Source organism: Bidens hawaiensis, unplaced genomic scaffold, assembly GCF_021521415.1.
Source record: "Bidens hawaiensis isolate Kalapana, Puna unplaced genomic scaffold, B.hawaiensis_p1.1 tig00020665_1, whole genome shotgun sequence".
Taxonomy (NCBI): domain Eukaryota; kingdom Viridiplantae; phylum Streptophyta; class Magnoliopsida; order Asterales; family Asteraceae; genus Bidens; species Bidens hawaiensis.
Genome location: NW_027493169.1, coordinates 226,102 through 241,118, shown reverse-complemented (window position 1 = coordinate 241,118; position 15,017 = coordinate 226,102). Strand labels below are relative to the sequence as shown.

Sequence of the window (15,017 nt, the reverse complement as noted above, 5' to 3'; positions counted from 1 at the left end):
TTATGGTAAATATAGCTAGATGTGCACACTAACCGGTTAACTGGTTTCTAACCGATTCTCTAACCAGTTTCTACCCGGAAAAAACAAGCGGTTAGTAAATTTTGGACCAGAAACCAGTTACAAAACCGTTTAACCGAAACCAGTTTTAGGTTTTTTAAATATATTTTTTTAAAACCGGTTATTTTCAGGTTATTTACCAGTTAACCGGTTCAGTTATACTGGAAACCAGTCATACCAGTCAGGGTTTTTGTGCTTGAAAACCGGTTAGTTCCAGCCCATTAAACCGGTCTAAACAGTTAATTGACTGTTGACCACTAACCAGTTATTAAATAAGCCAGTTTTTGAATAACCGGTTTGTGCATGTCTACTTATAGCTATCAATATAAGTGCATGTTAATATGTTATATGCAGCTTTTTGGACAACTAATCCTAAACTTAATTAAAATTTAGGTTCTTTTTTATTATATTTTTCAGAGGCCATTTACAGTAACTTGTCCATTCTAAACTTTCATTTTGAATAATAATATTATCATGATAACAAAAAACAATAACTGTCAATCCATTTTGACCCTTTTGACATGCTTCCTTTCAGGTCATGTGTAATACATTCTTTTGTATGCAAACATAAAACCAAAAACGATAAATAGCCGAGCAAAATCTTGTTCCGAAACAACTCTAAAACATCTTCGTGTAACGGGTTACACTAAAACACATTTCTTAAGAACCTTCGAGTAAAATGCCCAATCCGGGCTCGTTTCATCTATGGCCTGTTGACCAAACGGGTGTTGCTCGACATACGTTTTGACATTTTCACTGGCGGAAACACCTTTTAGATAGACTCGAAGATCACCATCAGGGCCTGCAATAAGTGATATCAAAACGGGTCGGTTTTTACGTGAATTATAAAAGAACTAACCTAAAGAGTTGTCATTAATATCCTTGTGTTGGTAAGATAAAGGAAAGATTCCAGTGTGCATCTACGCAATAACGAATGTAATTAAAAATTAAAACGTGACATGTGACGTAAGTTTATATGAAAGTTCTTAACAAGAGGAGGATGATATAAGTCTTACGGGATTTAGTAATGCCTTATACGGAGAATCATCTAATAACAATGTGTTTAATTCATCATAATATCCGTTTTCAGACGCAATACAACCGTTTTCGGTCCATAATTTCCCCAAGTTCTTGAAAACTATGAGCTTATGATGGTTTTCAAGGCTTCTGGCACTTGAATTTGTGCAGTGGGATAAGTCCTGAAACCAACCATAAATGTTAATAATAATAATAATAAAGGCTCGGTTGCTGGATTTATATTTGAAATAATAAACGAAACGAAAGTAAACGACACTTACCCAAAGAAACACGAGCTTCTTCTTCAAATCTCCTAATAAATAATCAACCACGGGGTCTAAAACTTTCCTGTGCATAATTTACGAGTTACAAGTAGTGGTCGCAACATATTATAGGAAAAGCTGAAAGGTATAGTACATATAATATGATCGTGTTCATTCGTTTAACTTTAACCGTACACACAATCGAATATGAACAATTAAACGAACGTCGTTTTTTTGTTCATGTTTGTTCATTAAGAAAGTGTATGTTCATGTTTGTTTGTATTCATTCGTTGATAGGATAAACGAACGGTTCACAAAGGTAAACGGACATAAAAGAATGAGCTAACTGAACATAGGTGAATGAACTTAACGGTTCACGAAGGTAAACGAACATAATTGCATTAAAAGTAAACGTGAACATCAGTTTTTCGGGTCTAAAAAATAATAAAACCAGACTAAATATTAATGAATAATAATTTAATTTTATAAAACTAGACTAAATTTTAATGAATAATAATTTAATTTTATAAAACTAGACTAAATTTTAATGAATAATAATTTAATTTTATAAAACTAGACTACATTTATTGAATAATAATTTAATTTTATAAAACTAGACTAAATTGTAACGAATAGTACTATACTTTAATAAAACCAGACTAAATTTTAATGAATAATAATTTAATTTTATAAAACTAGACTAAATAGTAACGAATAGTACTATACTTTAATAAAACCAGACTAAATTGTGATGGGCATAAGAAATTTAAATGAATATATAGACGAAGGTAAACGGGCACTCTTAAATAAACCTAAACTCACATACACAATCGGACATAACATGACCAATGTAAACGAATGTCCACGAATATAAATAAACGTTCACGAACACAAATGAACATAAACTTTTGCTCATGTTCGTTCGTTTACTAATGAAACGAGCATAAACAAACTTCCAGCCAACCGATTTACCGAACGTTCGGTTCGTTTACAGGCCTATAATATAGTAATACCTGGTTCTTGAAGACCAAATGGCGACATCAAATCTCTCAAAGCAAAATTCTAAAAACTCATCCAGGAACGGTCTCTTGAATACTGCATTAAAATAATAATAATAATAATAAATAAGTTTGATGTTCATAATAATAAAATAGCAACACTGGAACACGTCTTACTTGCACGTTTTAAAATCCTGATATCCGGTTTGCAATTTTTTGGTGGCGGTTGAACGACATCCACAAGCAAGCCATTTACGTCTAGAATTAGAAGCATTTTCTTTGATCTGTTGACAGAATCTTTACCTTTGAGAATTTCCACATCTCTAATAGTCAACTTTTCTGAAACTGACCCGACTACATTCGCGTCGGCCCGTTGACCATCATTGACAGTATTCTTTCTTCTCTTCCTCTTTTTCTTTCTCGACGTTTCACCGTTGACTTTTTCTGTATTTTCAACTTCTTCTGCAACCATCTTCATATCAGTAATCTCGTTATTAACAGTGTCTTCTGGCATCAAACTTTTTGTATCAAAAGCTGACTCTGCGGTTGTACTTGTTTCGTCATTGGTTGGTTTTGGACACTCTTCTCCTTTCGACCATATGCTTTTGACATTACCCATTGTCCTGGCGTGTTGGATATTTGACCCGTTGACTAAATTTGACTTCTTACTCGACTTGTATTAAGCTTAATTGTATCACTGTATTCTAAGCAACTCAAATAATCAATACAATATATAATGCAGCCTCAAAGAATAGATACAAACTAACTCTTAACAAACTCGTAACAATATACATAATAAAAGACAGAAATGCCCCTGCAGACACACTACACATAAAACTGTTTAATAACTAAGAATAAGGCCTTGTTGTTCGTCCGCTAACCTTTAATCGAACAAGCGGACGGCTCACAAACAGCTAACCAAACGAAATATTCGTTCATTATGAAAATGAACTTGTTCATGAATGGTTCACGAACACAACTGAACAAGGCCTTTGCACATGTTTGTTCATTTAGTTAATCGAACGAAATTCCTTTTTCATGTTTATTCATTTATTATACAAAAGAACGAACAAAACCGAACTTCGGGGTGTGCACGGTTCGGTTTAGGTTGGTTTTAGGCGAAAAACGACATCAGTTTTTTATTATCTGAAAACCGTTGATTTCGGTTTTGCCATTTGAGCTTGAAATTTTTGGGCCGAAAGAAAATAATTGACCCAAAATAATGAGTATTTATGAAACACTTATAAATTACTTAAAATAAAAAATAAATACTTAAACTCTATAAATTCGGTTCAGTTCCCTTTTTAGTTTTTTATTACACGCATAACCAAAACTGAGCCGTAAGTTTTGTTTTTTACAAAATCATAAAACCAAACCGTCAGTTTTTGTTTCGGTTCAGTTGTATTTTCAGTTTGACTTTTTCGGTTTCATACGATCAATAAATCCAATAAACGAACTTCCCGCCGAACTTTGGGTTAGTTTACAGGCCTAACTAAAACCCTAATTGCATATTATTAACAATTCAACAAATCAAAGCAATTAAATCATACAAGCAAATAAATAATAATAATAATAATAATAATCCTTAATAATTCACACTCAATTACTAATATTCAGTACGGATTTCATATACAAATTATTTTAACTAATCTTACTACCTACTTTCATATATAAAAGTTGTAATTCGAATTTCGGAACGTGCATGGATTATGTATACATTACAACGGGATTTATTAACGGAAGATTATTATTATTATTATTATTATTAATTAGATTGTAAGTGATACCTTGATGATAATGTGTTCGTGTTCGTCAACCTTCTAGTCCACGCAAAGCTAATGTAACCAGTATTATATATCTTTGTGATTGATGCTTAACTTGCTACTACAAGTTTTAATTTTAATAATATATATGAAATTCGAATGGTCGGATCGGGAGGACCCGCATACCCGGCCCACGAACTGACACCTAAGTGGTTAAAACTTAAAAGTGAAGCCTGTTTTGGTAAATACATAATGTGTCTTGAATCTCAACACACAGGTTTGGTACTTTGGTTTGGTTTGATAAGGAATATTGGGTTTACTTGAAATGACGATATTGCCCATTTGACTGGTCAAACTTTTGACCAAAATAACTTCTTATTTTTATTTTTTTTATATGTCATGCTTGTGGTACGTGCGCATATAATGTATATGTGTGTGAATCATTGGATGGTCAAAAGTGAAATTATACTAATTTTGACGTTATTTTACTAATCTCATAAAAATAATGTTAAAAGTGGCAGAAGGTTAATCATGCATCATATGGTGGCGTTAATAGCCGAAAGACAAGGGTACATGCACAATCAGCCGATGTCCCGATGGTTGAGTGTTATGTATCTTATGTCCAAGGCTTGATGCAAAGCTACTATCAAGCCGGGGTCTCACCGGAAGCAATCTCTTTATTCCGACGGGATAGAGGTAAGGTTGTATACATCTTACCCTCTTCGAACCCTACTGTAGCTTTGCTATTGATGAGATTTACTGAATATGATAATAATGATGATCCCTGTTTTTTATATCAGAAAATTCTTGTATTTACGCCCTGCTTGCGGTGCGCGCATATAATGTATATATGTGTGAACCCTCGGGTGGGCAAAAGTAAAATTGCACTAATTTTGACATTATTTTACTAATCTCATGAAAATAACGTTAAAAGTGGCGGAAGGTTAATCAGGCATCATGTGGTGGCGTTGATACCGAAAGACAAGGGCACATGCACCAATCAGCCGGTGTCCCGATGATTGAGTGTTATGTGCCTTATGTCCAAGGCTTGATGCAAAACTACTATCGAGCTGGGGGTCTCACCGGAAGCAGCCTCTCTATCCCTATGGGATAGAGGCAAGGCTGTCTACATCTTACCTTCCTCAGACCCTACCATAGCATTGCTATTGGTGGGATATACTGAGTACGATGATGATGATGATGATGATGATGATATTGTCTCACTATTAATCGGGCCCGCATTAGCTTTAGAGTTTGGTATGGGTATTCCCCAGATAAACTACATTGTGGGACGAAACCCAGACGGGCTCGATTCGAACAAACAACTTTGCATTGGGCCTAGCTCAGACCCTTGATTGACATAATCCATTAAAAGTGACACATGAGAGGATTGAACTTAGATCTCTATAAAAACACCCAAGACTTCTACCACTATGCACAAGTGATGGATCGACCAAAATAGCTAATATAGGAGGAAGAAACATTTTCAAACATAGAAACTGGAAAGTGTTCGATAACGAAGCTGGTGTGCAATGTAGTGAGTTTTTTTAGATCCTTAAGCCTTGTTACTGCCACAACTACCACTTAACAGGTTTACAAATAAAAATATTATTGTTTTGTAAATTAAACGTGTTATATGTTCTAGTTTCTTTGATAGATTTCTACTGAAATTCATATTTTGATTAAGTTATAATTAATTGAGATATTATAAATAACTTTGATTCCTTCAACCTTTTAGTTTCTTTTTGTATATATTAGTTTTATTTTTCTTAACTCGGATTATTTTGACATATTTAATTCTTTAAATAACTTATTATTATATGTCAAATGAATTGAAGTCTAAAAAGATTGATATAAGAAGAAAATTGAAATTTTTTAGTGCTTCTTTGTAATAATAAAATGGATTTCTTTGTCTTTTTTTTTAGAATTGCTAACTCATATTGTCTAATCATAATTTTAAATTCTTACCATTTTTTACTATATGACTTAGACCATCAACCTTATTAATAAAAACATTATTTTACACATATTAATACCGTTAAACTAAAAGCTCTTCCAAGATTAAAAACTTAAATCATAAATCATTACATGATTCATATAATTCATAAAACAAACACACTACCAATCTACCATCATAAAACATTCAAATTAAAAATCCTACATATTGTCTAAATCACAAACCTCCCTCCGTGAAACCCAATGACAAATAGCACCACTCATGTTCACGAGTCGAGCCCAAGTCAAGTTAGGGTGGTTCCGAGATCGAGCTCAAAATCAAACAAAGCAACTCAGCTATGCTCGAGCTTGATTTCAACATTAAACAAGCCTAAAATCGAGCCAACGAACCGAGCCGAGATTGGGTCGAGTTTGGCTTAGTTACAAAAATGAGTCAACTCAACTCAGATTGCTACAAATAAAGTTTTTTTAAGTAGTTTTGTTCGAGCTTTTATCGAACAAACCACGAGTTAAGCTTCGAGCCGCGGGCTTTTAGAACAACTTCCGTATCTTTAGTACCACTCATACAAATTGAACCAAACCCAAAGGACTAAACCGGTATCTTCCTCCAAAATTATATAAACAAATAAATAATAATATTATCATTTCTCACTCGTGTATCCATCTAGGGTTTCTGCTTCGAGTCAGTTTCAGCTTCCGTTACACCGCCGCCGCCGCCGCCGCCGCCGTAACCGCCACCATGACTACCGTCGTACCTACATCGGAAGAGGATCCGGTTCTCTACGTCGTTCGTTTCACCGCCGAGTTGTCCTGGGCTGAAGCCGGTCCTGAGGTAACCCTAGCTTCTACGCGTATCAGTTTAACCTAATTTTAGCATTTATTAATCAAATTGAGCTGTTTTCATATCGATTTGTTGATTTGAATCTCGTTTTAGCAGTTGTGAATCAAATTGAGCTGTATTTACGTCGATTTGTTATTAACTGTTGCAGATATGTTTATTTGAATCTCATTTTAGCAGTTATTAGTCAAATTGAGTTGTATTCACATCAAGGTTTAAAAGTACGGAATCGCGCCTCGAGGCGTTTTCCCATAGCCTCACGAGGCGTAAGCCTCGAGGCGAAATGAGGCGAAAGCTCGAGGCGGGATTTAAAAATAAATATAAAAATTATATATCTTATTAAAAAAATAGTTAACATCAAACAAAGAACTTTACAAAAAATTTCATCATCAGATTCACTAGTCATGAAAAACACACAAAAGTCTAAACCATAATAATAAAAGACAAGTTTGAAACCCGGCACCAATTTGGTAGAAGAAGAGAAGTCCAGATCTTTGTATTTTCTTGTGTGATGTGCAGAGTTAAAATAGGTAAAAATTAGGGTTAATACTAGTGTCAATTTTTTTACAGCCAAAATTTTTACCGTAAAAAAAATAGGTTTTCCCGCCTCTCACGCCTCAGCCGTACTTTCCGCCTCGGCCGTTTTTTTCCGCCTCAGCTATGAAGAGGCGTACGTTTATTTTTATCCCCTGAGGCGCCGCTTCAAATTCGTTTTGTTACCGCCTCGAACTGAGGCGCGCCTCGAGGCGCCGCCTCACAACGTTTTTTTAAACCATGATTCACATCGATTTGTTACTCGTTGCTGATACGTTCGTTTTTAGAAGTTTATGGTGAGAATTTAGGTTAATTTGAATCAGTACAAATTAAATTGAGTATTTGAGTTGTATTCACGTTGATTTGTTATTCGATGTTGCTGGTATGTTCGTTTATGGTGAGACTTTAGGTTAATTTGAATCAGTGCCTCAAAACACTTGCCGGAATAACCTATATTTAGCAGCTGTGATTTGAAAGGTGTATTTGAGTTGTGTTCACATCGATTTGTCATTCGTTGTTGCCGATATGTTCATTTTTTGAAGTTTATGGTGGCTATTTTAGGATAATTTGTGAATTATTACCTCAAACATTTACCAAAACAACCTAATTTTAGCAATTGTGGATCAAATTGAGTTGAATTCACATCAATTTGTTGGTTACTGTTGCCGATATGTTCATATTTTGGAGTTATGGTGTTAATTTGTAAAATTTGGTTCAGGTAGCCGAACAACAAGTGACTAGTTTATGCTTGGAGGCTCAGGAATGCATGGTTGCTGGAAGGTGGCTGGACCTGGCTTCACTGATGATTACTTCTGCTGATTTGGTGTTTTCGAAAGCAGCTGATAAAGGTTAAATCCAACCATGTTTTATTTGTTTTAATTTTATGTGGTTGAACCTTTGTGACTTAATATCCTTGAGTTCATTGAACTTTTAGAATTTGCATCAAAGAATGCTAGAAAACAATGACACTTTTTATGCAACAAGCTCTCATTTTATCATCTAGATGGTGTGACACCTTGATTTAATGTTTAGGGTCTTAGTTTAAGTAATTAGACTTATTTTTGCATCGAGCAATAGGGTATCCAGAAGTCCAGACGTATTTGTTTTCCTATGACTATGATTCTTGGATAAAATCTGAATTACTTTTTAGTTGTTTTATTTCAATTTGTATCCTGCTGCAAATCGCATACCAGACAAGCAGTGCACGGTTGCACTTTAGATGAAAGCCGAACGAAGAGAACATGGTAAATAGACCGTTAAGAAGCTTTACAGATTGTAATACTTCAGCTGAGTTTCGTTTTCTGACATTGCTTTTTCTTTATTAATTTAAAATGAGAATGCATGAATATCGTGGTAATTCAAGATACATTATAACAGCTATTCAAGTGTAACTCATATGACAATATCTAAGGTTTTCGTGGTTCTTTTATCACATATTGTGTATACTTTTTGGCTTAGATTTTCTGGCGTGCCGCGTGCGTATTGGTTGCTCATGTTTTCCACCTTTCTAGTGCTTCATATATTCATTCTGAGACATGTCACTTGGGGCTATTGTCAGCGTGTCACCCCTGTGCTATTATATGCATCTTATTGTTGACAAGTTATTAAGGATAGCATAACTACTGATCTTTTTGCAAAGATATACATTATTGTTTTTCTCATGTTTAATAACAAACTTTTGTTAGTGATTGATTTGCTCTCATGTTGTTCTCACTTTTCTCATGCCTGTAATGATTATATATTAGATTATCAGTGTTAGGGTTTAATTATGTATAGTCTACAGGCCCAAGCAAGGCTTCTCTAGGGTCTGTTTTTTATATATTGAGGGTTCACCTTTCATTGTAATAACTAATAACACAAGATTCAGTTAAAAATGCAGTCCATTACTTTTACATTCACTAACAAGATATTAATCTGGTATTTTTATGTCTTACTTTAGATCTTGAAACCATCTTCACTATTATCTGCAATCTTGTGAAGAAACCCGAAAGCCTTGATGTGTTGTTAGAGATGGCAAAGCTTTTATCTACAAAATTTGCACAACAACCAAATGATAAGCCTGCACTGCGACTAAAGATGTAAGCTTTGGCTTTTGATCATTGTCTTCATCATTATCATTATTATTATTATTATCATCAATAACATCTTAAACAACTCATTATGTCTGTTGTAATCTTTTCAGCCTGTTTAATTTGTACAACCTGTTGGAGCATCCTTACAGTCGGTTCATTGTTTACATGAACGCTCTTAAGCTGGCAAAGGATGGAAAAGTTATTGAACACATTATTCCATCTTTTAAAATGATAGAAAATTTGTTAAAAGAGTGGGATCTTGGAGTGCAGGATCAAAGAGATGTTTTTCTGGCCATTTCTAACATACTGAAGGAACACAAAAGGTATCATCAGTTTTTTTCCACTTCTTTTTCGTTTTTATTAACATTCCAATTCATTTGCTGTCTTGATGTGATTTCAGCTTCCCAAAGGACACCCTCAAGTTTTTAACGAAGTATTTGGCAGCGTTTTCGGGTGAGGATTCATCTGTTTTGGAGGAGGCTAAGGAAGAAGCTGCTTATACTATTATTGAGTTTGTTAAGGCAGCTGATATATTTCAGGTATCATGCTAACTGCTTTGTTTACTGGTTTTTCTTAAATAGTTAAATCGGTTTCTGAAGTTTTTTTTTGTTTTAAACATGACAGCTTGATTTGCTTGAGATGCCAGCTGTCGCACAATTGGAGAATGACAGCAAGTATGCTTTAGTTTATCAGCTTCTGAAGATCTTTCAGACTCAGAGGCTAGATGCCTACTTGGATTTCTACAACACAAATTCTGCATTACTGAAAAGCCATGGTAATTACCATTTACCATCATCACATTTAAATTTAATCGATGTGTCAATTTTGACCCGTTTACTTATTAATGGGTCGATTTGAGTCACATGTTGAAAGTCGTCACTAGTTATTATTTAAATTTAAAGCATAGGTTATCCTTAACTGTTTTTATTTAAAGGTTTAATTTCTTTATGAATTGAATTTTAAGTTGTTTCTTGGTAATCATAATTAATAGTGTTTTATGTATTCAAAACGAACATTTAGGTTTTTTACGGGTCGACCCATATCGCTTGGTTTGTTTTGACCTGTAGTTAAATGACCCTTTTTAACCCAAACCCGTTTGGACATGTCAACCCAACTCGCACGTCTTGTCACTTATGGAGTTTTGGATATGTTCGTGTTTGTTTGTTAAATTTAACCTAACAAACGATCGAACACGAACAATTAAACGAATGGGGTTTATGTTTGTATTTGTTAAGAAAATAAGCATGTTCGTGTTCGTCTATGTTCGTTAACATTATAAACGAATGGTTTACGAACGAACATAACTGAACATGGATGAACAGACATAACTGAGCTAAAACCAGTAAGAACAATGTGTTGGGCTTAAAAAGTAATTAAAACTAGACTACAAGTTGTAATGGAAATTTTAAATGAGTATATTACCGAACGTAAACAAACGAACATAAATGAATGTAATCGAACAAACATAAATAAACGATTGAGACACATGTTCATGTTCGTTCATTTAACTAAACCAACTTCCTGTCAAACGGTTCAATGTGGTGCAGGTCTTGTGCATGAGGATTGTATAGCAAAAATGCGGTTGATGTCGATTGTTGATCTCGCCTCTAATGATTCTGGTCAAATCCCATATGCTCTGATCAAGGACACGCTGAAAGTAAACATCATTTGATCTTCCGTCTTCCACACACACACACACACTCACACACGCGCGCTTACATTTTTTGTTAAACATATTATGATTGGATAACTTGCAGATAGATGATGATGAAGTGGAACCTTGGGTGGTAAAAGCAATTACTGCTAAACTGGTCGATTGCAGAATGGACCAAATGAATCAAGTCATCAGAGTGAGGTGTGTATAAACTTCGTATAGTTTCTGTATCTTTTATTCATTACAATATAGGAAATTTAAAGTTTCGTGTTTTGTGCAGTCGCTTCACTGAGCGTGTTTTTGGGCCTCGTCAATGGCAAGCTCTACGCGAAAAACTGGCAACATGGAGGGTAAATAACTAAATATATCAGTTTATAGGCGCCATTTTATAACTTATAGCTTATAAAACTTTTTTACTTTTCAGGGTAACATAGCAAATGTAATAACAACCATTCAAGCAAACAAGGTCACCGAAGAAGCAACTCAGGCAGTGCAAGGTTTGGCGATCCGTTAGATTTTGGCTCGTGTTGTGAGGAACAGAGGTGCACACATACAAGTACTTTTGTTATTGTTTTAATTTGAAGTGTTAATTCACACATTTTGAAAGTTTTGTCAGATCTTTTATTAGGTTGTAGCTTTTACTTCTTTTCGATTTGAATTTGTCTACATAATGAGGAATTTGGCTCTTAAGCAAACCACTATTTTTAAGTGCCGAGACGTGAACTTGGGTTAACCAAGGTGAGTCTTCTGGACCCGCACCGGTTCTTAGAGAATCACTGTGGTTGTCAGAAGGCTCGTGTGGGGCAACATATTGCGTAGATTCTGTTTGATTAAACGTTTTGATCCCAAATTGCTTGGAATTAGGAACTAACAAACAAAATATTTTTTAAAATCAAGCTTCTAACCTGTTTTACACTTTTACCCATGTTTACAATCAACTCAAAAATTATATACAACAAAATTACAACGCCTGCCAGTTAGATAAATGTTTTTCGTTGTATGGGCTTCGCCTAAGGCCTTACAACGTCACAAGTTAGTTATGATTGTGTATAATAAGATCATATAAGAACAAGACGTGCAATGTAAAAATATTTCACTCAATTTCTGTTTTTGTGTATATGGTATATCTTATTTCAATCTGATATAAAACATTTTTATTCGTTCATATGTTGGGCGGCAATATAAGATTATGAAAACTGAATAAACGACAACATTGGATGTACTCGAACTGATGTGTGGTAACAACATAACCAACCGTAAGAGAGATCAAAAACCATGCCCGTTGATGTCTAGATGTTTGGTACCATTATTAAAGACGAGAATAACAGCTAGATATGCAACAACACCTATGTTGTCACACCAAAGAGTTGATCGATGCACAACTCGGTGATAACCAAAACTCAATACCTTAGTGAGTTAATCCATTGAATCTTAGCAGCAACATGAGCAACTGATATTCAACATCAATACTAGATAGGACAACGTTGTGCTGCTTCTTGAAACACTGACCAGTAAGGTTGAGGTTTAGAATAACACAATAAACGATAGTTAAACAACATTCATCAAGACAACATAAACGTAAAGTCTACCAACAGGTTTCTAAAGAGGCCGAAGAACCTTGCTAACAGCATAGGCAATTTTGTATCACGCCATTACCACATAACGCAACGCTCCAACGGTGCTAAAGTAGAGTAAATGGTCGTCCATAGGAACCCAAGAATATTGAAACAACAATACAGTTGGACTACCACTCTAGAGTCTGAACCCTTCCACTACTTAGCTAGATTTTTTCTTGTATAAATACGGATTTTGTATTAACCTGTATTATAACTAAAATTCTATACAATATATTTTTAAAATTTCAATTTCCATGAGATAAAACTTAACTTTTAATTCCGTAGTTTTGTCTTGTTTTGAGACAAATATAAGAGAGACACTATGTCAAATCACTTTCAATGTTAAAATATCGTTTTTTTTTGTACTTTTTACTTGACAAGGATATCCAAAATGATTGGACCAATCTCGACAAATACATCTCAACAACTGAATTTCAAAATCAATGGATATAATGTTATATAGTAGGTTTCAAAGTTTTCAAGTTAGGTAAGATGTTTTAAGTTAATCCTTTCCTATATAGTCTAGCAAGTAGTTTGTTTATGTTTAATTTGGACAAAAAATCCGAAAAATAGCCTACTAATTTATCAGTTAGTCTAATTATGTTTAATTGAGCCAAAATAATCCGAGGAAAAAACATTATATAAGATCCATTTTTTTATATTCATCATGGACACTTAAAATCTAGAAAATGACGATGATCCTTGTTTCAGAATGTACGTACAATGCATTAATATGAAAGTTAATAATATGTTGCAACCCAAATTTTGTAAAATACATAGTGATCGGTAATAAAAGTGGGTAAATTTATGGTTTAAGACCCAAAAGTTAATTATGGAAATAAGTAGGGTCATTATGATGTTAATCAAAGTTGAATAGCTATGGGGTGGGTGTTTGTGATTCCTTATTTTAACTCCTTGTAACTTTTTCTCAAAAGTTAATAAGTCATAATATTATGGCTTATTAACATATCCTTCACAATAAGTCATGATACCAAACACTTTTTAACTTTTTCAAAATTAATAATGTATAAGTAGTCTAAAATAAGCAATCCTAAACACCCCTATATAAACACTCCATGGAAATATCTAAATATCTTTTCACCATCTTCTCTCTCTAGTGAGAAAAACCGTAGAGAGAGAAAGTGCAAGAATCATCTCCGTTGTTGTAATCTCATATCAGATCAAGTGAAGGAATGAAAGAAGAACGTCTCGCGATCATTCTTTGGCAAGATCATGGCTAGAATCAATCTCTAACCACTATGTATAAGGTTTGGAAGTTACAAGTTTTTTAACAGTTAAGGCTTTTATTTAAACACACAATCTTTACATGGTTGTATGGGTTTAAATCTTAGATCTACCCTTTCGGGTGTTGTATATAAGTTTGGGACATACAAAGTTTGAATTTTGGGATGAAATCGGGATTTTTAAACTCTTTTGCGAAACTAGCAAGTCCTTCGTGCGAAACTAGGCAATTAATGCAAAATTTCGTTAAAACATGCGAATGTTGATGCCCAGGAGGTAGTTTTAAATAGCTCTATAGAAGCTACCACTTACGAGATAAGTCTAAGAAGAACGTTGATATCCTAGAGGTTGTTTCCAGGAAGGAAACTGCCAACCACCTCTATAAGTTTGCGGATCACCCAAGTTTTTATATCGGGTGACCCCAAACATGAATTAGCATTAGGTTTTCCTGAACGGAGTGGGGATGCTTCCCATTTACATGTCATTTATAGTTCTAATGAACCTGCGGATCAAAGGTTGTGCTGAAATAAATAATGAATTTGAAAAGATGAAAGGAAACCTTCATAAAAATGCCCCACCAAGTATATTGTTTTCTTATTCCAATCTGAAGCGGATGCCCTGGAGGCTGCTGCCCGAAAAGTCACTCTTAACAGGCTGTACAAGTCTGCAGATCACCCGGTTTTATTTCGGGTGACCCCAGGCATGAGTTGGCTTTGGGAATTTCCAAAAGGAGTGGGAATGCTTCCCATGTGCATGTTGTTTCCAGCTCTAACGAACTTCCAGGATCGAAGGCAGCTGCTGAAAGGAAGAGCGCGTTTGAACAGTTGAATGGAAGATTTCATAAAGATGGTGTGCCAAGTGCGTTGTTTGCTAATTATAGTCTAAAGTTTGATTTCTCGGAATGTACGGGAAGAGAGATCATCCCCACACTATTAGGTAAGGTGCTTGTAATATTTGGTATTGTTTTACGTGACTTAAAAAGATTTTTTGTTATTGTAAGGAATAAC

The 15,017-nt window shown here is 34.5% G+C and overlaps 2 protein-coding genes across 2 annotated transcripts; one reads left to right on the top strand and one right to left on the bottom strand.

Moving 5' to 3' along the window:
• Positions 1-621: 621 nt before the first annotated feature.
• On the bottom strand, positions 622-3,037 carry LOC143561360 (uncharacterized). The gene is made up of 6 exons (XM_077049471.1): positions 2,513-3,037; positions 2,351-2,432; positions 1,356-1,422; positions 1,074-1,256; positions 917-977; positions 622-859 (listed from the first exon to the last, which is right to left on the bottom strand). Exons 1-6 carry the CDS (start codon positions 2,952-2,954, stop codon positions 699-701), a joined length of 996 nt encoding a protein of 331 aa, XP_076905586.1. The 5' UTR covers positions 2,955-3,037; the 3' UTR covers positions 622-698.
• A 3,640-nt stretch (positions 3,038-6,677) lies between these two features.
• On the top strand, positions 6,678-11,813 carry LOC143561369 (uncharacterized). Its single transcript, XM_077049476.1, has 10 exons — positions 6,678-6,886; positions 8,145-8,274; positions 9,366-9,504; positions 9,609-9,821; positions 9,899-10,037; positions 10,123-10,273; positions 11,046-11,155; positions 11,256-11,353; positions 11,433-11,502; positions 11,577-11,813. The coding sequence occupies exons 1-10, from the start codon at positions 6,794-6,796 to the stop codon at positions 11,664-11,666; spliced, it is 1,233 nt and encodes a 410-aa protein (XP_076905591.1). The 5' UTR covers positions 6,678-6,793; the 3' UTR covers positions 11,667-11,813.
• The last annotated feature ends 3,204 nt before the right edge of the window (positions 11,814-15,017 follow it).